Here is a 21,045-nt window from a genome sequence, read left to right as displayed (position 1 = left end):
CTTTCTGCTGTGGCCCAGGAAGGCAGTGGAGGATGGCCCAGGTGCTTGGACCCTGCACCTGCATGGGAGACCAGGAGGAAGCACCTGGCTCCTCCTGGCTTCGGATCGGTGCAGCGCCGGCCATAGCAGCCATTTGGGAGATGAACCAACGGAAGGAAGACCTTTCTCTCTGTCTCTCTCTCTCACTGTCCACTCTGCCTGTCAAAAAAAAAATAATAAAATAAATAAATAAATAAAAAATTTAAAAAAGCTGTATAGTATATATATGAATTATACCTTTTGCATATAACATGGTTATAAAGGCATAGAACTCTTCTGGAAGGATACATGAGAAGATGACTCTCCTAGCTGTCACCTGTGGGTCCTATAACCGGGGTGGGGACCCTCACTTCACTTTATGCTTCTCGGCTCCCAGTGAGAGGTTTTCTCATTTTGCATATGCTGATTTTATATAATAATCATTTAAAATTAACTTTGGCACTTTTTGGTGTTTAGCTTGTCCTAGGTTTTTTGATCTTTCTGCTTCCCTGGGCGCCACTTTCTCTGCGAGCGGTTGTCATGCCCATCCACGTGTATTCTGGACTCCTCCTCTTTGCAACAGTGATCGCAACATCACTGATGGGACTGACCGAGAAGCTCTTTTTTGTCCTGTAAGTTGTATAGTCTTCCTACCTGTAATACTTAAGCTATAAAATATTATATACTTGTTCAATGGGAAAATATAATATAAATGTAACAAATTAGTTTAAATATTAAAAGTTTTAAATATTTATGTTGGAATAACTTAATGGCATCATGCATGTAATATGATATTATTAAAAGCTTAGAAGGACCAAAAACATTCATCAGATGCACCTCTCTTAAGAAACAACTTCTTTAAAAATTTTGTGTTTTTTTTATTTTAGAGACAGAGAAAGAGAGAGGCAGAGATAAGAAAGTTGTCATTCATTGTTTCCCCTAGCAAATGCTTGCAATGGCCAGGGCATTGAGGCTTAATGGTGAAACTGAAAGCTGGAAACTCCACCCAGGTCTCTCACACAGAGAGCCCAGCTAGGAGAGTTAACACCACTGCCTCTCAGGGTCTGCATCTGTAGGAACCTGGAGTCCGGAGCCAGAGCTGGCCCTGGACCCAGGCACTTTGATGTGGGAAGCAGGTATCTTAACTGCTAGGCCAAACACCCGCCCCCAAAACAACTGTTAAAATTATAAATTCTCTCGGTCTTTCTGATGTGCATGTTTTTATGTTAATAAAATTACAGTGTACCTTTGTTTTTGTTTTATCTGTTTTTCCATTTGTAAGTAATACCAGCATTTTTCCGGATGCCATATTGCTTTCATACTTAATGATGTTTAATAATTTCCAAATACGCTACTGAATTACAGCATAACTGAAATTTCTCCTGAATATCAATCTATAATGTACCAGTGTGCCTTTTGAGCAGGTGCGTTCAAGCCTGTTTTGCATGTTGCTGTGTCTTCCATGTGTAATTAAGCACGGAGATCTGTTTTTCTCCTAGGACAAACCCTGCCTACAGCACATTCCCACCAGAAGGCGTTTTCACAAACACCCTGGGCCTTCTGATTCTGCTCTTCGGGGCCCTCATTTTATGGATCGCCACCAGACCGCAGTGGAAACGTCCTAAAGAGCCGAGTTCTACCCTTCTCCAGACGAACGGGGGCGCTGCCGAGGGGACGGAAGGCTCCGTGGCCGTAAACCCTGGCAACAACCTGGACAAATCCGATTCAGAGCTTAACAGTGAGGCGAGGAAAAGAAACTTCGCCCTGGATGAGGCTGGACAGAGATCCACCATGTAAGGCGGCGTGGAGGCGTAGCTGTGTAACTTCCCCTTTAAAAACTAGCTCCAAAGCTTAGCTTCTCCTGTTTAGACATAAGATGATTGAGCTGCGTAGTGTCGATATTTATTTTAATCGGCCAAGGGGGTTTCTTGAAAGCGATTGCGTTGATCTAGGCCTGCGAATTTACGTGATTTAGAAAGATTGTGATGTATAGATAGTAGCTGATAACCAGCTGTGGTTATGTAACCTCTTTTCTTCTTGTGGACCAAAGCATTAGCACAGCGCCTTGCACAGAGCAGAGCTCAGAATGCAGCAGTCAGCTGATTAATTTGATAAGCTGGCAGCATCCCCTGCTTCTTGTCATGTGATTGTTTTGAGTTAATTCTGGGAGCCCAGTGATTTCCGAAGTAGGCAGAGCCAGCCCTGAAGTTTTAAAATCGGGCGTGACTGTCTGGAACAGGATTTAGACCATTATGTAACACAGATGTCATGACTAAAGTACTGGGAGAAATTGAGGAGAACAACTAGTTCCCTTCTGCCCGTGGTGGCCATCTGCTCCCTCCCTGGCTGGTTTGGGTGCAGATTGGCCCTGGGCAGCGGGGCTTGTATCAGGGTATTTGGGGGCAGTTGCTGGGTGACGGGTAGCTGAAGAGATCTGTCTGATGGACTTGGAAGATTCCCCAAAACTCAGCTGCCGAGTCGAAGACCTCCTGGGACTATTGTCCTTTATGATCCGGATTCTAGTGTTGTAGGATGACAATATACCTGAACCCTCAGGCAGCACCAACTGCCCCACCAGTCTCTAAAGAGCGTTTCCCTTAAGGATCTGGGTTGGGGCTGAGCACTTCCCAAGTGTTAGCTCGTTCAGTACCCAGACTGACAACCAGGTGTTACTTTACAGGTAAAGTCAGGGAGGTAAGGGACTGGCCTCCAGGTCACACAGCTCCTAAATGGAGGAACTGAGATTCAGATCCTGAATCTGGCTCCTCAGTGCATGATCCTCACCACTTCCCTGCTCTTTCCCTGTTCTGTACTAATTGGTACCTCCTTCCCAGCCCTGCACAAAACAAACCTCAGGTGCTGGCGTGGAGTGGAGTTGGTAAGAGAGGGCTCTTGGTTGCTGGCTCTCTTCCAAGGTTAAGAGTCCCCAGGGAACCGAGGAAAAGACTCCTCCCCCTCAACCCTACTCCCACCCCACACCACCCCGGTAGCTGGAAATATGTCATGGGGCTCCTGCCATGGCTAGCAAGCCATCGCCCCCTGGGTGCCCCTTTGATTGTTAAGTTGTGTCCAGATTGGTGACAGATTTGGACAAGAACATCTGTCCATTTCAAGATGAACTGAATGCAGTTTCGGGATCTTAGCAGCTGGAGCACTTAGTGTGGCGCTAGGGAACACCTGTCTCGTGGCCTGCCCTGCCCCAGGACAGCTGCCAGGGTCCTTGCTGATCTTGGTGGCATTGTAGGGGACGCTCTGAGCTCTGACTTCTCAGTGGTGAGTGGGGACTCGGGTCTGGGCGCCAGGCTGACTTGCAGTAAAACCCAGAGGAGTGCCTGTGCTGAAATGATGCTTTTCACTTCTTGATTGAATTTTGGCTTCCCTGCAGTTCTAAACAGAACCATGTGAATGCACAGGAAAACTGTACAGTTGGCACCACAGTCACTTACTGCTATTGGTGCTTGTGGATTTCGTTTTTTTAAGATAACTGATGGCTGCTTCCAGAGGTACATGTGAGCTGCACTCCATCACACATCTCAGACATCACAGGCAACCAGTCAGGAGCCCCCTGCTGCAACACATGTCCTTCTTATTTAGTTTATTCTATTTCCAGAATAGCTAGTAGCAGCAGAGGGACCCCCAGGGACCCACCCAACACCTGCCATGAAGTAACAAAGTTAACTTCCTCACAGGTGGAGCAGGACAGGCTCCTGGTGTTAGAATAGGAGTAAATACATGGCCACCCACAACTGTATTTTGATAAGTGGTGTTTTATTACATAAAGGTGAACCACAAAATATCAGGGTTTGTTGGGGGGCTACAAACCAGGCCCCAAGAGTTGAGGCTGCCATCCATTCTCATATAGGCCAAGAAAGAGGTTATCAGTGCAGTTAATTGCAGATTTAGCACTAGAATAGCTCCATTGCAAATTATTTGAGTCCCTCTCATCTCAGCCCTTTATTTTATCTCTCCTGTGGGCTAATGTGAGGGTAATCTTACAGATATTATAGGAACTTCTTGTCTTTCTTTTTCAGCCTTTTTGAAAACAATGCATAGTAAAATATATCCAAAAACCCTTTCTGTTTGAGACTGTTAATGGGCTTTTAATTCTAATGCTAATTGCACTATTATCTTTCAAAAGCCCATATTTCCTATGTAAAACATCTCTCCCAAAAATATCTCATTAAAAAGCCTACAAAGAATAGAGGAGAAGAAAGCAGTAGGTATCAATTCCAAAACAGTGATTGAAACTGCCCAAAATAATTACAGCTTCTCTCATCTGCAGAGATAATCTGGCATGGCTCACCCCATAATCTAATTTCAGAAAAGAAAGCTTTATTTTAATATTCATCCAGATCAACAGGAGAAACCCAAATGAATATTCTTGTTTGACTTAATGTCACCCACAGCAGGCAGCTTCCTGCGCTGCCTGCTGCCTGTGTGGAGGCCGCCCTCCCATGCACTTTGCTTCCTGTGTGGATTCACTCTAAGCCATGCTGTCTGGAAACAGCACCTTAGACTTCACAATGAGATGACAAAGAAGGCAGTTGGACTTTTTAAGGAATGCTGACAAGTGGTTTCAGTTTTCTTTTTTCCCTGCTGAGTTGGAAACTCCAGGGCAATACTGATCAATCATAATTGCCAAATTTTAAGCCCAAACCAAGAAGTACAGCCTTATGCTAATTTTATGGCTGTAGGGTGGAAATTTTATCTTGGTATTTCCTTTTTTTTTTTTTTTTTGATAACTCCAACAGAAAACTGTAGCTGCTCTGTCTTGTAGCTATCCACAGGAAAGTACATGAAAAAAGGAGAATTATTATTCCCTATCCCCTACAAAGTAGCTGAAAACTTTAAGTGGAAAAGAAGAGTCTGTCTTTAATTTTGTCTTTTTATCTCAGCACATTAATGGAAAGATATTAAATATCTTGAATATTTTATAATTTTATAGAAAAATACACATCTATTTTTCCTTGACTTGTTTTTATATAGTAATAAAAGTTATTTTGCAAGCCTGCTTTGTGTTTTCAGTTTGTCCAGGTTAAAAGGTGTAGACACTGTTCTGAAAGTTTCTTAATCATGGCTTTTTGGGATTTTGTGGGTTTTTTAATTAATTAATTTATTTATTTATTTGAAAGAGCAACAGGGAAAGAGAGAGAGTGGGAGATAAATCTATCAACTGATTTGTTCCTCAATGCCCACAGGATCCAGAGCTGGGCCAGGCTGAAACTAGGAGCCAGAAATTCAATCTGTGTCTCCCACATGGGTGGCAGGGACCCGAGCACTTGGACCATCATCTGCTGCCTCCCAGGTGCGTTAGCAGGGAGCTGGATTGGAACTAGAGGAGCTGGGATCAATACCAGTCGCACCACAGTATCATGTGGGTGATGCAAGCAGTGGCTTAACAACACCTGCCTCAACATGGTTCTAAGTTTCTTTATTGAAAATACTGTCAGGTTTCTATAGACAGCATCCTCTAAGTAGCATACTTTTTATATTGCTATTAGAGGAGTTTTTATTTTTAAGATTCATTTATTTATTTGAAAGGCAGAGTTAGAGGGGGAGAGAAAGGGAGAGAGAGATATCTTCCATCTGCTAGTTCACTCCCCAAGTGGCTGCAATGGCTGGAGCTGGGCCAGGCTGAAGCCAAGAGCCAGAAGCTTCTTCTAAGTCTCCCACGTGCAGGGCCCAAGGACTTGGGCCATCGTCTACTGCTTTCCCAGGCCATAGCAGAGAGCTGGATTGGAAGCGAAGCAGCCGGGACTCGAAACGGCAGCCACATGGGATGCCAGCACCGCAGGTGGTGGCTTTACCCACTATGCCACAGCGCTGGCCCCAGTGGACTGCTTCAAAACTGTTGTGATAGCCAGCGCCGTGGCTCACTAGGCTAATCCTCCACCTGTGGCGCCGGTACTCCAGGTTCTAGTCCCGGTTGGGGTGCCGGTTCTGTCCCGGTTGCTCCCCTTCCAGTGCAGCTCTCTGCGGTAGCCCAGGAAGGCAGTGGAGGATGGCCCAAGCACTTGGGTCCCTGCCCCTGCATGGGAGACCAGGAGGAAGCACCTGGCTCCTGGCTTTGGATTGACACTGTGTGTCGGCCGTAGCGGCCATTTTGGGGGTGAACAAACAGAAGGAAGACCTTTCTCTCTGTCTCTCTCTCACTGTCTAACTCTGCCTGCCAAAAAAATAAAACAAAAAGAAAAAATACTGTCATGATGCTTCCTTCCATTCAGGATCCACACTGCAAGCACACTGTGGAAGGCAACCCCAGCCGGATTTAGGGTGGAGAAATCTAGAGGAAGTACCTAGTGCTCAGGCCGGGTTTTGACACAGTGGTTATGACCCACATTAGGATGCCCATGTCCCATGTCAAGTACTTGGGTTTGAGTCCCAGCTCAGCCTCCTCGTTCCAGCTTCCTACTAATGCACACCCTGGGAGGCAGCAGGTGATGGCTCAAGTAGTTGAGTTCCTGCCACCCAGGAGGGAAAACTGGATGGTGTTCCCAGGTCTGGCCCTCGTGAGCATATGGAGAGTGGACCAGTAGATGGGATCTGTCTCCCTGCTTTGTAAATAATAATATAAAATAAATAAACAGGCCGGTGCCGCGGCTCACTAGGCTAATCCTCCGCCTTGCAGCGCCGGCACACCAGGTTCTAGTCCCAGTCGGGGCGCCAGATTCTGTCCCGGTTGCCCCTCTTCCAGTCCAGCTCTCTGCTGTGGCCAGGGAGTGCAGTGGAGGATGGCCCAAGTGCTTGGGCCCTGCACCTGCCTGGGAGACCAGGAGAAACACCTGGCTCCTGCCTTCAGATCTGCGCAGCTCTGGCTGTTGTGGCCATTTGGGGAGTGAACCAGTGGATGGAAGACCTCTCTCTCTCCCCCTACTCCTTTGTAACTCTGCCTTTCAAATAAATAAATCCTTAAAAAAAAGTTTGGAGGAAGATTTTTCTTTTTTTTTTTTTTTTTTTTTTTTTTTTTTTTTTTGACAGGCAGAGTGGACAGTGAGAGAGAGAGACAGAGAGAAAGGTCTTCCTTTGCCGTTGGTTCACCCTCCAATGGCCGCCGCAGCCAGCGCACTGTGGCCAGCGCACCGCGCTGATCCGATGGCAGGAGCCAGGTGCTTCTCCTGGTCTCCCATGGGGTGCAGGGCCCAAGCACTTGGGCCATCCTCCACTGCACTCCCTGGCCACAGCAGAGAGCTGGCCTGGAAGAGGGGCAACCGGGACAGAATCCGGCGCCCCGACCGGGACTAGAACCTGGTGTGCCGGCGCCGCTAGGCGGAGGATTAGCCTAGTGAGCCGCGGCGCCGGCTGGAGGAAGATTTTTAAAGTGTATGTGTACTCACATACCCAGTGTACCCAGTGTACCCAGTGTTTTGGGGGCGATGCGCAGGGGGAGCTGGCAGTGCAGAGATGCAGAGGCGACACTGGTCTGCAGCAACAGCTTCTACTACTAGCCCTGGGGCATGCACCCCCGTTCTCAAGCGCTGCAGTGACAAAGTGAGTACTGAAGTTATAATTGTATTCAATTAATTCTAATAATTTGGATATTTTATTTTATTTTTGACTGCTTGGATAACTTTAGCCCTTAACCAAGTATATGTGGTTATTTTTTTGTTTTTGTTTTTGGGTACAGCTGTAAAATACTGGGATATAGTAAATGTATTATTCTTGCAGCCTTGATATTCAGGGTGGATTGTAAAATATAAATTTTGGGGGCTGGCACTGTGGCGTAGCAGTGCAGTAGTGCCTGCAGTGCCAGCATCCCATATGAGCGCTGGTTCGTGTCCTGGTTGCTCCATTCTGATCCAGCTCTCTGCTATGGCCTGGGAAAGCAGTGGAAGATGGCTCAAGTTCTGGGCCCCTGCACCTGCTTGGAGGACCCTGCAGAAGCTCTTGGCTCCTGGCTTCAGATTGGCCCAGCTCTGGCTGCTACAGCCATTTGGGAAGTGAACCAGCAGATTGAAGATTCTCTCTCTGCCTCTGTCTCTCTGTAACTCTGCCTTTCAAAAAAATAAATCTTTAAAAATTATATATATAAATTTTTGTGAGATTTCAAAGATTAGTTTGATAACATTATGTACAGATTTAAAAGAGGTGGTTATCACTGATCTGTTGAGGGGGAAAACCACATAAAATAGCTAACTTGGAATAAATATTTTGCATCATTTAAAAAAAAATGCTGGTTGTTATGAACTCTGTGCTTATAGTAACCTGTCCTTGAGAAAGTATAATTCACAATGCATGAATGAGTTTGTTTATTTGTTTTCCAATCAGAAAGATGAATCAGTTAGCATCCAGGTATTGCCAACATTCATCAATCTTTAAGACCACTTCTTTAGCCTTTTTCTTCTTTTTGTCTCTTGGGAAATGTTTATGCTATTTTATGCCATGTATATATTATTATGCAATAGAGCTGTAATATTGGATGTGACTTTAGTTTTTATGTTACATCATATTTTGTCACTGACATTAATATTAGGAGCAGTATATTTCACTTCAGATTTATCTTAACTGTGAGTACTTCTAATACTGTATGTGGTTAAAGCGCGATAGCATTAGTTTTGAATATATTAGCTCATTTAATTTTTTTTTTTAATTTTTGACAGGCAGAGTGGACAGTGAGAGAGAGAGACAGAGAGAAAGGTCTTCCTTTGCCGTTGGTTCACCCTCCAATGGCCGCCGCGGCCGGCGCACCGCGCTGATCCGATGGCAGGAGCCAGGAGCCAGGTGCTTTTCCTGGTCTCCCATGGGGTGCAGGGCCCAAGCACCTGGGCCATCCTCCACTGCACTCCCTGGCCACAACAGAGGGCTGGCCTGGAAGAGGGGCAACCAGGACAGAATCCGGCGCCCCGACCGGGACTAGAACCCGGTGTGCCGGCGCCGCTAGGCGGAGGATTAGCCTAGTGAGCCGCGGCGCAGGCCTAGCTCATTTAATTTTAAAGAAATAACCATTTATTTATTTATTTGAAAGAGTTCAGAGAGGGAGAGAGAGATCTTCCATCCACTGTTCACTCCCCAGATGGCTACAATGGTCAGGGCTGGGCGAAGCTGAAGCCAGGAGCCAGGAACCACCATGTCCCTACATTGGTGGCTGGGGTCCACGCATTGGGGCCATCTTCAGCTGCTTTTCCCAGGGCACGAAGCAGGGTCAGAAGTGTGGAGCAACAGGGACGTGAACTGGCGCCCATATGGGATGCCGGTGTTGGAGGTAGCAGCTTTGCCCGCTATACCACAACACCAGTTACTTAATTTAATTTGCAGTTGTACTAGATACGTCAGTCATGTGCCCAGCCAGTCCAGGCAGCCATGTTTTCCTGACAACATCTCAGCCACAGCCAATTGGACGGGGTGGAAGAGCACATACCACATATAGCCTCTCCATGGCTCCCCAACATACCTACGGCATCCCAGCATGAAGAGAGGCTGGTTGTTTTGGTTTTGTCTCTTCTAAGAACTTGGAAATACTTGAAGAATAAGCCCGTGAGAACTGAAACTAAAAGAGCGCCTATGGACAGGTGACAAGAGGAAGTGTAGACCAGCAGTCAGGAAGGTTGGTGAAGCATCAAGTAGAGACACTCGTGGGCCACGCCGTGACTGTTGCGCCTGCTCAGCTTGGCAGTTGTAGCAAAAGGGGCCACAGACAACACAGAAATGAATGAGCCGGCTCCGTGGCTCACTAGGCTAATCCTCCGCCTTGCGGCGCCGGCACCCCGGGTTCTAGTCCCGGTCGGGGCGCCGGATTCTGTCCCGGTTGCCCCTCTTCCAGGCCAGCTCTCTGCTGTGGCCAGGGAGTGCAGTGGAGGATGGCCCAAGTGCTTGGGCCCTGCACCCCATGGGAGACCAGGAGAAGCACCTGGCTCCTGCCATCGGATCAGCGCGGTGCGCTGGCCACAGTGCGCTGGCTGCGGCGGCCATTGGAGGGTGAACCAACGGCAAAGGAAGACCTTTCTCTCTGTCTCTCTCTCTCACTGTCCACTCTGCCTGTCAAAAAAAAAAAAAAAAAAAAAATGAGTAAGGCTGTGTCCAGTGAAACTGCACTTACAAAGCATGTGCTCCACAGGCTAAATTTGCTCTCATTTCCAGTCTAGACCAGGAGATAGGCCAGAATGATGAGAAAATCCTGAGGCCAAGTGGGGGTGCTGATGGCAGAGAGGAAGAACTGGTGGTTGCCAACAGGGGACACAAAGGGGCAGCCACGGGTGGCAGAGCTTGCATCATGGCAGCCACTGAAATGAAGACCACGAATTCCTCAGGGTGCGGGGCTGTGGGGGGTTCCTCAGGGCCGCCCAGGGTTCAGTTCGTCTCCTTAGTGACTGCCCTCCTGGGAGTCATGAGAATCTGTCTCCTTTTAGACCTTAAATAAAAGTCGATGAGTTAGGTCCAAATGAGGTTCTGAGAGGTGGGGGCGTGGGTCCAAGCTGCCCAGCTGGTAGCAGACCAGTCGCCTGGGTGTTGTCCCAGAGTGCTTTCCTCTGTCCCCGGGCCCGGCACTCCTGTGCGCTGGGCTCAGAAAGCCGTAGCACAGTGAGGCCTCGGAAGTAAGGTTTCTCTTTCACCCTCCTGTCTCGCCCCTCACTCTCCCCAGGCCAAGACATGGAATCTAGAATTCATCTTCCCCAAGGTGGGTCAGAAACTGGAACTTCTCCTCCCAAAACCTAAAAATACTACTTGCCTCTTTCCTCCACCCATCTGTGTGAGAGTTGGCTACAGGGCTGGGCGCCATGGCACAGGGGTAAAGCCACTGTGTGGGATGCTGGCGTCCCATATGGGCACGTATTCATGACCCAGCTGCTCTACTTCTGATCCAGCTCCTTGCTAATGCATCTGACAAAACAGTGGAAGATGGCCCAAGTGCTTGGGCCTCTCTGCACCCACGTGGGAGACCAGGAAGAAGCTCCTGGCTCCTGGCTTTGGGTTGGCCCAGCCCTGGCCACCATTGCCACCATTTGGGGAGTGAACCAGTGGATGGAAGATCTCTGTCTCTGTCTCTTCCTCTCTCTGTGTAACTCTGACTTTCAAATAAATAAATCTTAAAAAAAAAAAAAGTTGTTAACAGCAACATCCTCAGACCAATCTCATTTTTTTAATAGAAAACTTTTATTTAATAAATATAAATTTCAAAAGTACAACTTTTGAATTATAGCAGTTCTTCCCCCCATAACCACCCTCCCACCCACAAACCATCCCATCTCCTACTCCCTCTCCCATCCCATTCTTCAATAAGATTCATTTTAATTATCTTTATATACAGAAGATCAGCTCTATACTGAGTAAAGATTTCAGCAGTTTGCACCCACACAGACACACAAAGTATAGAGTACTGTTTGAAGACTAGTTTTCTCGTTAATTCTCATAGTACAACACATTAAGGACAGAGATCCTACATGGGGAGCAAGTGCACAGTGACTCCTGTTGTTGATTTAACAATTGACACGCTTATGTATGACGCTCTGACCAACCTTGACTGCAAGTCCTGAGACCTCGCAGAAGAGAAGGATGCTGGGCGTGGAGTCCAGAAGGTCTGACCAAACAGCTGAGACTGTTCCATCAGACCCCTTATTTCCAGTTATGTTTCTACATGGCCGTTCCTGCCTCATCAAACCTGAGCATAAAAACAGATGCTTCACCTGTTCTTAAACTACATCATAGAAAACCGATCAGGGGGCCGGCGCCGCGGCTCAACAGGCTAATCCTCCGCCTAGCGGCACTGGCACACCAGGTTCTAGTCCCGGTCGGGGCGCTGGATTCTGTCCCGGTTGCCCCTCTTCCAGGCCAGCTCTCTGCTGTGGCCCAGGGGTGCAGTGGAGGATGGCCCAAGTGCTTGGGCCCTGCACCCCATGGGAGACCAGGAGAAGCACCTGGCTCCTGCCTTCGGATCAGCGCGGGTTCTAGTCCCGGCTGCTCCTCTTCTGATCCAGCTCTCTGCTATGGCCCAAGTCCTTGGGCCCCTGCACCCGCATGGGAGACCCAAAAGAATCTCCTGGCTCCTGGCTTTGGATCAGTGCACCTCCTCAGCCATTGCGGCCATCTGGGGAGTGAACCAGTGGATGGAAGACCTCTCTCTGACTCTACCTCTCTCTGTAACTCCATGTTTCAAATAAATAAAATAAATCTTTAAAAAAAAGCTGAGTTTGGTTGCAAACAACTTTTTTGGAATCCGTACATAGTTTTTTAATAATAAATATTTTCCATGAACTTTGAAGACCCTTCATATATACCTTTAGTATCTATATAGAACTAACATTGTGGCAAAATTTTTAATATATTAGGCTTATTTACTGACTCCTCATTCTAGTCTTGTCATATATGACTATACATGTTATTTTTTATTATTTCTTTTTTAAACTTTTATTTAATAAATATAAATTTCCAAAGTACAGCTTATGGATTACAATGGCTTCCCCCACACACAACTAACTATACATGTTATAAACTCACAATATAATGTTAAAAATTTTGCTTTACATAATCAAGTGTGTTTTAGAAAAATGAAGCAGTGGGTGGGTGTTGTGGCTCAGAGGGTTGAGTCTGTGATGCCCTTATCCCACACTGGGGTGCTGGTTTGAGTTCTGGCTACCCTGCGTGCCATCCAGCTCCCTGCCAATGTACCTGGGAAGCATCAGACAATGGCTCAGAACTTGAGTCCCTACCACCTGTGTTGGAGCCCCACATGGAGTTCCTGGCTCCTGGCTTTGTCTTGGCCCAGCCCTAGCTCTCAGGCATTTGGAGAGTGAAGCAGCAGATGGAAAATATGTTTCTCTCTTTCTCTGTCATTCTGCTTTTCAGATGAATTAACTAATTATTAGAAAAAAAAAGCAAATGCATCAGTAAAAAAAGAACTGCCTTTCCAAATATACCCACATATCTACCGTTGCCACAGTTCATCATTCCTGCCTGAGGGGTAGGTTTCCATCTGACATCATCTGCCCCCATCCTGCAGAACTTTCTTCAGTATTCTTCGTAGCGTAGGTCTGTTCTGCAGAATTTTTTTTACTTTTGCTTTTCTAAAGATCTATCAATATCACTTGCATTTTTAAGAATATATTCACTGAATATAGAATTCTAGGTTGACAGGCTTTTTTGTTTATCTGTGTACTCCAAAGTGCAAAAATACTTCCTGACAATAAGCAAGCAGCCATTTGTGTTCTTTTTCTCCTGCTTGCTCCCATGGTTCCCTCCTTATCTTTGGTTCTCAGTCATTTAATTATGATAAACCGGGGTGTAGCCTGGGGGCTTCCTGAAGAGGGGTCCCCTCCCTCAGCGCTTGGGGCCTAGGCAGAATCAGGTGGTGGGGACGCAGGATCAGTGAGGGGTTCACCTGCCAGACTCTGCTCTTTTTGGAGGAAGCCCCCACCCAAAGCCCAATTTATCTGGACAGCAGTGTTGTCAGACAAAGTGCACCCGCTGAGGGACCCCAGCCTGTTTGTTCTGATCCTGCTGGAATGGAGCTAGCTGCCGTCCTTTCCCTCTCTTAAAGGAACGCGGAGTCCATGGGGCAGGAGGAAGAAGTCTGAGGACAGGATTGCACTGGTGAGAGCTCCCTTCTGTGCGGGTTCTGGAAGCCAGGACGCTTTCTGAACGACTTTCAAGTACTTGGCAACTTTGCCTGGTCCCAGTCTACTGCATAACTGGTGGGTTTCCAGGCTCAATGGGGTCAGATGAGTTTTCCTGTTGTAGCGGCAAGAATGTTTGCTCTTCAGCATCTTACATAAGCAAATCCTCCAGTTTGGCGGCTAGTCTGAAGTCCAGTCCAAATAACTGCTTTGTGTACTCTTATATCTGTGTATAAGAATCTATCGCACAAAGACTAGACGGAGGCCGTCACAAATATCCCTCTTGTATAATGAAGGGGAAATACAAGCTTTGCAGAAGGCTGAGCGAACCCGCACTCAGCGGGCACACAGGCAGGCAGGCCGTGTCCTGTTCTGCCAAGTGCTCTTCCCTCCCCAGGGTGGAGGTGGGAGGAGGAGGCATCCTGGCCTTTCCCCGTTCTAGTCACGCTCACACCTCCGGTAAATCTCTAGCTAGGGATCTTTGTGTTGTGGGCAGGAGAGTCTGACCCCATGCTGAACACCCAAATGGAGAAAGGAAAGGAAGAGAGCCCTTAGGCAAGCGGGCAGGGCCCACTCTCAGTGAGACCTCACTTAACCGAAAGCAGGAGCCGAAGTTCAAGTTTAAATCACCACTGTGCCACAAGTGTGGAGTGGTGACTGTGCTCCACACCCCATTGGATGGAAAACCATCGCTTCTTTATTTGTCTCTCTCTCTTTCTCGCTCTCTCTCTTGCTCACTCTCTTTCTTGCTCTCTCTCTTGCTCACTCTCTCTCTCTCTTTCTCGCTCTCTCTTTTTCCAGAGCACTGGATTGCAAGTCAGGTGTAAGTGGAGACTGAGACCTACTACTGCAGAGATTGTATCTGTGTGGCAAATCTGTAACGACTTTGTCCTTGGAAACAATAAATAGAAAGGGAATGGCCAAATACAAACTCACACTATGCAAAACTTATGTCATTGAAAAGGATAGGGTAAGTGGGTAAGTGAACAATGAACAACAGGGAAAGGTGTTCATAAGCAATTAAGTGAAACCAATGGTATATAAAATAATTTGCAAATGCACACATACTTGCAACCTGGAAGCGTTATGTAGCAAATAGTGCATTAATTAATAATGGCTACCCCTGGGGCCCGGTAGGATAATGGTAATTTTTTTTAATCTTTTTTTAAAATTTTTTTACAGGCAGAGTGGACAGTGTGAGAGAGAGAGACAGAGAGAAAGGTCTTCTTTTGCCGTTGGTTCACCCTCCAATGGCCGCCGCGCCGCACCACGCAGGAGCCAGGTATTTCTCCTGGTCTCCCATGGGGTGCAGGGTCCAAGCACTTGGGCCATCCTCCACTGCATTCCTGGGCCACAGCAGAGGGCTGGCCTGGAAGGGGGGCAACCGGGACAGAATCCAGCGCCCCGACCGGGACTAGAACCCGGTGTGCTGGCGCCGCAAGGCGGAGGATTAGCCTAGTGAGCCGTGGCGCCGGCCTGGATAATGGTCATTTTTTAATTTCCTGGGGTTTTTTGTTTGCTTGTCTGCTTTATCTGCTTTTTGTATAATTAACATTTATTACTTTTGTCCTAAAAAACATTACCATCACTTTAAAATATGTTATCAGAACTCCACTTGCCTGTTGACATCATCCAGATCTTTGTTTAGTCTAGTTTAACAAGAGGTTGAAGAGCACATTTTTAAAAGTAGAATAAGGGCTTCCTTAGCACCAGGAAAGAGGAACTAAAACATTTGTCAAGAGTAGACTTGGTCAGATACCAGATGGGCCTGAGGACTCCTTCACTTTGCAGCACTGTCAATCCCCAGGTCCCCGGGGACATAAACATCCACTAGGCTTCCAAAGGTGATGCAAATTCCTGGAAGCTGGGCAGTGCAGATTCTGAGAACTGGGCCAACAGGAAGAGCCAGATTTTTGTAAAGATTGTCGGGATCCAGAAGTGTAACCTTGGATTAGCTTCTTAATCTCTCTGTCCACTGTAAAACCAGCTCCTTTCTTATGCACTCGCCAACCAGCTCTTGAAAATCTTCTGTGTGCACAGCACTGCTCAGAGCACTAGTCTGAGTACATAGTGGAGTGCCGTGAGTCTGTGACTTCACGGTCCTCAGGTTAATGTATGCCACCGTTTCCACCCTTCAATGCAGAATTGTCCAGAATTCTCATGGCCTGTGAGTGGTATGGAAGGCTCCAGAAGGGACAGGAGGCAGGTGGGCTTTGGAAAGGTGATGAAAGATGCAAGGATTGGGCAAAGGGAATACTGAGTAGAGTGAAAGATGGAGCAGAGGGGCCAGCACTGTGGCATAGCAGGTAAAGCCACTGCCTGCAGTGCTGGCATCCCATATGGGCACCAGTTCGAGTCCTGGCTGCTCCACTTCTGATCCAGCTCTCTGCAGTGGCCTGGGAAGGCAGTAGAAGATGGCCAAGTCCTTGTGCCTCTGCCCCCTAGTGGGAGACCTGGAAGAAGCTCCTGGCTCCTAGCTTTGGATTGGCGCAGCTCTGGCTATTGCAGCCAATTGGAGAGTGAACCAGCAAATGGAATTTCTCTCTCTCTCTCTCTCTCTCTCTCTCTCTCCTCTCTCTGTGTAACTCCAACTTTCAAAAAAATAAATAAATTTTAAAAATGTTTTAAAAATTTATTTGACAGGTAGAGTTATAGACAGTGAGAGAGAGAGAGACAGAGAGAAAGGTCTTCCTTCCGTTGGTTCACTCTCCAAATGGCTGGCACGGCCGGCGCTGTGCCGATCTGAAGCCAAGAGCCAGGTGCTCCTTCTGGTCTCCAACGTGGGTGCAGGGCCCAAGGACTTGGGCCATCCTCCACTGCCCTCCCTGGCCACAGCAGAGAGCTGCATTGGAAGAGTAGCAACCAGGATTAGAACCTGGTGCCCATATGGTATGCTGGTGCCACAAGCGGAGGATTAGCCAAGTGAGCCACGGCGCCACCCCCCCCCCCAAATAAATAAATCTAGAAAGAAAGAAAGCAGGGAGGGAGGGGGGGTGAGGGAGGAAGATGGAGCAGAGCAGAATGGGCTTGGCCGGAGCAGCTTGGAAGGAAGAGGCAAGGAAAGACGGCCTGAGCAAGAGCCCTGGGGAAAGCTACAGATCGAGGTGGTGAACCCCCAAACGCGACAGTCTAAAGACCTTATTTCCCACAAGGTACAATTCATGAGTGTTCTGAGGCAACAGCGATCTGAACTGAACAACATTTACGTGTTTACTTCTGGCCAGAGAAGGAGAGATTGGAGCACGACATCTTTGTCCTTAAAGATCTGGTGTTGTACCTAATGGCTAAAGTCATTGATTTTGACAAATGTGGGGCGTGTAAGCCAAAATCAATAGACACCAGTGTTTGGTTCCATGAAGGAACATATGTGGTGTCAGGATAAATTATTTTGTATGCTCCCCAAGATTTATTTGGATGTTTTCATTTTGGTGTCTCATAATCTGATTATCTTTCATCATTGCACAACCCTTTTGTCCAAGTGATTTTTTCCCTCATTGTACAATGAAGCATTCATCAAGAAAGCCCAAGAGCTATTAGTAAAAAACAACTGGAAGGGTAGCTCACTCGGTTAATCCTCCGCCTGTGGCACTGGCATCCCATATGGGCGCCGCTTCTAATCCTGGCTGCTCCTCTTCCAATCCAGCTCTCTGCTGTGGCCTGGGAGGGCAGTGGAGGATGGCCCGAGTGCTTGGACCCCTGCACCTGCGTGGGAGACCAGGAGGAAGCACCTGGCTCCTGGCTTCGATCCAGCCATAGTGGCCATTTGTGGGGTGAACCAACAGAAGGAAGACCTTTCTCTCTGTCTCTCTCTCTCTCTCTCTCTCTCACTGTCTAACTGTCAAAAAAAAAAAAAAAAAACTGGAAAGCAAACTTGTTGGAAAAATGTCCTCATAAAGGTATGCACTCACACACAAACACAGGCACACATAGCCACAGACAAATGGCTGAGAAAAAGAAATGAGATATTCAATAAAGAAAACTGATCATTAACAAGAAATTTAGCTATGAAACCAAACACACTCTGGGCAAGTTTTCATGAGTACGTTCCCTCTTTGTGACAAAGCAGAGAACCTGCTGTCATGTTCTGTCCAAGAACTCCCCCTGAGTTCAGTTGTCTTAGCCAAACATAGCGCATACAGGGCTCCTAAGGTGAAGGTATATGATATGCGGGATCTTCAAGAAGTTCATGGAAAATTGTATTCTGTAAAAACTACACATGTGGGGTCATCGCTGTGGCTCAACAAGTTAACGCCCTGGCCTGCAGCGCTGGGACCCCATACAGGTGCTGGTTCAAGTCCCGGCTGCTTCACTTCCAATCCAGTTCCCTGCTAATGTGCTTGGGAAAGCAGCAAAGGATGGCCCAAGTCCTTGGGCCCCTGCACCCATGTGGGAGACCCAGAAGCTCCTGGCTCTTGGTTTCAGATCAGCTCCACTCTGGTCATTTCGTCCATTTAGGGAGTGAATCAGCGGATGGAAGACCTCCCTCCCTCCCTCTCTCTCTCTCTCTCTCTCTCTCTCTGTGTCTACCTCTCTCTGTAACTGTCTTTCAAATAAATAAAAAATTAATCTGTGGGGAGCAATTCGGACTGGACTGAGTTACTGGAATTAAGACTTATTCTATGCATCTGCTCTCCCACAATATGGCGCTGGGAGAGAAGTAAACAGCTTCTGCACAGCTGCCTCCAGTTCAACCAATAAACTGTAGGACTTGCTCCTGATTGGAGGAGAGCAGCGTACTCGGCGTGTGGGCAGCCGAGTTGGGATTGGCAGAGGAGGACTATAAAGGAGGAGAGAGACGGCATTCACCAGGAACATCTAAGGGGAACATCTAAGGGGAACAGCTGTGCAGCCCCCGAGAGAGCCGGCCGGCGGTGTGCCGCTCCCCTGCGGAAGTGGGGAATGTGGCCAGGGGGAACTGCCCTTCCACGGAGGTGGAAGGGATAGTAGCCAACCCGGGAAGAACCAGCAGCAAACCCGGGGAGGGCCGAGCAGACGAAAGAACAGCGCAGGGTCCTGTGTCGTTCCTCCACGAAGAGGGGGAGCGACATAATGGTGCCGTGACTCGGATACGAAGCCTAGGCAGGGTTTAGTGTCGTTCCTCCACGAAGAGGGGGAGCGACATAATGGTGCTGTGACTCGGATATGAAGCCTAGGCAGCGTTTAGTGTCGTTCCTCCATGAAGAGGGGGAGCGACATAATGGTGCCGTGACTCGGATATGAAGCCTAGGCAGGGTTTAGTGTCGTTCCCCCACGAAGACGGGGAGCGACATTAATCTTTTTTTTTAAAAAGCAACACATGGATGTCAAAATTTCCTGGCATCGAAATTAAGTTATTTTTTTATTCCATTTCCCATGAAGTTTTAAAAATTGTATGCTGACTATTCTGACAACTTGATTTGTTAAGTGAACACGTAGAGCAAAACAAACTCATGTATCATTGTACAAAAGACAAAGTTCCTTGATTCCTGGGCCTTCCATGTTTTCTTTCTTGTGTCAGGAAGGCAGGGAAGCTCAGTGAGCTCATGACTAATGCGCTGTGCACCAGTGGCTGTTGTGTGCCTTCCATTTCCCCCGTTTTCCAACAAAAGCATCTGTCCCAGTTCTGTGCTGGTTCTGCTGCTGCATGCTGGGAGCAGGGGGCTGAGGGTCTGTCCCGTGGTTCACGGTCTGCAGGTGGAAAGGAGCTGCACAGGTGGGGACCTGATTTACATCTTGAGATCATGTGATGGTTTTAAATGATGCCAAGTTCTTTGATATTCTTCTCAATGAAAAGTAAGGTCCAATTCTCCAGCCCTTGAATAATGGTGGCCTCATTGACTTGCTTTTTAACAAGTGGCATGGCAGAAGGGATACTGTATGACTTCTCAGACAAGGGCACCAAAAGGGACACAGCTTTTGCCTTATTCTGTTCTCTCTTGAGATTCCTGCCTTGGGAACTCAGACACCACAGTACGCAGAAGCCAGGCAAGTACATGGGAAGGTCTAGGGTCGAGGTGCTAGCCCTAGCTCCAGCAGAGGTCCTAACCAACAGCCTGTAGCAACCAACTGAGCTGGGAGTAAGCGAGGTGAGATGGTCCCAGCCACTAGTCTCTAGTCACCCAAGCTGATCTCAAGGGACTCAAGATTCACCGGCCTTTTCAAGCCCTGCCCAAACTACAGCTCCATGAGCAAAATGAACACCATCATTGTTTGAGGTGGCTTGTTATGCAACCAAGGAATATCAGAGGTTGGCATGCAAATGTCTACTGGAAATATTCAATACAAAATCTTTTTTTAAAGATTTATTTATTTGGAAGTCAGAGTTATACAGAGAGAAGGAAAAGCAGAGAAAGAGAGGTCTTCCATCTGCTGGTTCACTCCCCAGTTGTCTGCAACTAACGGAACTGCACTGATCCGAAGCCAGGAGTCAGGAGCTTCTTCCAGGTCTCCCACGTGGGTGCAGGGGCCCAAGGACTTGGGCCATCTTCCACTGCTTTCCCAGGCCATAGCAGTGAGTTGCATCTGAAGTGGAGCAGCCGGGTCTCGAATCTGTGCCCGTATGGGATGCTGGCACTGCAGGCAGAGGCTTTCCCCACTATGCCACAGCGCCAGCCCCCACTTATAAAATCTTGTAAGAATTACAATGCTTTCCACATTATGAATGACAATTATGGGGGCAGACAATTTAGCCTAGCAATTAAGATGTCCACATCCCACACTAGAATACCTGGGTTTGGAACTCGGCTCCAGCTTCCAGCTAAAGTAGACCCTGAGGGCAGCAGAAATGGCTCAAGTAATCGAATTCCTGCTGATTGCAGGAGACCTGGAATGAGTTCCTGTCTCCTGGGCGCAAACTGACCCAATCCCAGGCGTTGTGGGAATTTCAGGAGTGAACCAGCAGGCAGGTGGGAGCGCTCTCTCTGTTCATCTGTGCCTCCTTCTCTGTCTCTCAAATAAATAATTTTAAAAGTCAGGGTTCCTTTCTGGTCCCTGGACTTACTAAGTGTGGAAGCTCAGGAAGCCTGTTCCCTGAGCTTCAGTTTCTGCACTGTGAAGTAGATGTGAGAATACCTGCTTTATTTTCTCTTTTCCAGCTTTATTGAGAACTAATTGACAGATGACAGTGTGTATATTTACAGTGTACGATGTGAGGATTTGATTAACAGGTGCACTGTGAAAGGATTATCACATCTAGTTAACATATCCATCGCCTATAAAGCCTACTTGTTCTTTTTTTTGCAGTGAGACCACTTAAGATCTGCTGTCTTACCAAATTGTGAGTATATAGTCAGTATAACACAGTCACCATGCTGTACACTGGAACCTGTCATATTTGAGAAAATTCCTGGGGCTGGTGTTTGGCCTCGCGGTTAGGATGCTGTTTGGGATGCCTGCATCCCCTATTGGAGTACCTGCGTTACCATCCCGGCTCCAGCCTGAATTCCAGCTTCCTGCTAATGCTGAGGCAGCAGGAGATGGCTCAGGTCTTGGGTCGCAGCCACTC

The 21,045-nt window shown here is 47.6% G+C and overlaps 1 protein-coding gene across 3 annotated transcripts in view; it reads left to right on the top strand.

Annotated features, from left to right (window-relative positions):
- Positions 1-5,029, top strand: part of CYBRD1 (cytochrome b reductase 1) — a 34,374-nt gene extending 29,345 nt beyond the window's left edge. For 2 of the 3 annotated variants that reach the window (XM_002712282.5, XM_008258726.4), the window contains exons 3-4: positions 496-650; positions 1,518-5,029. In XM_002712282.5, coding sequence (XP_002712328.1) covers positions 496-650; positions 1,518-1,815 — 453 coding nt within the window. In that variant the 3' untranslated portion in view covers positions 1,816-5,029. The remainder of the gene's footprint in view (positions 1-495; positions 651-1,517) is intronic. The other variant, XM_070070702.1, reaches the window with a different exon arrangement.
- The last annotated feature ends 16,016 nt before the right edge of the window (positions 5,030-21,045 follow it).

Source organism: Oryctolagus cuniculus, chromosome 3 (genome assembly GCF_964237555.1).
Source record: "Oryctolagus cuniculus chromosome 3, mOryCun1.1, whole genome shotgun sequence".
NCBI classification, from domain to species: Eukaryota; Metazoa; Chordata; class Mammalia; order Lagomorpha; family Leporidae; genus Oryctolagus; species Oryctolagus cuniculus.
Note: the sequence above shows the minus strand (reverse complement) of the source record. Positions and strands in the feature narration are given on the sequence as shown.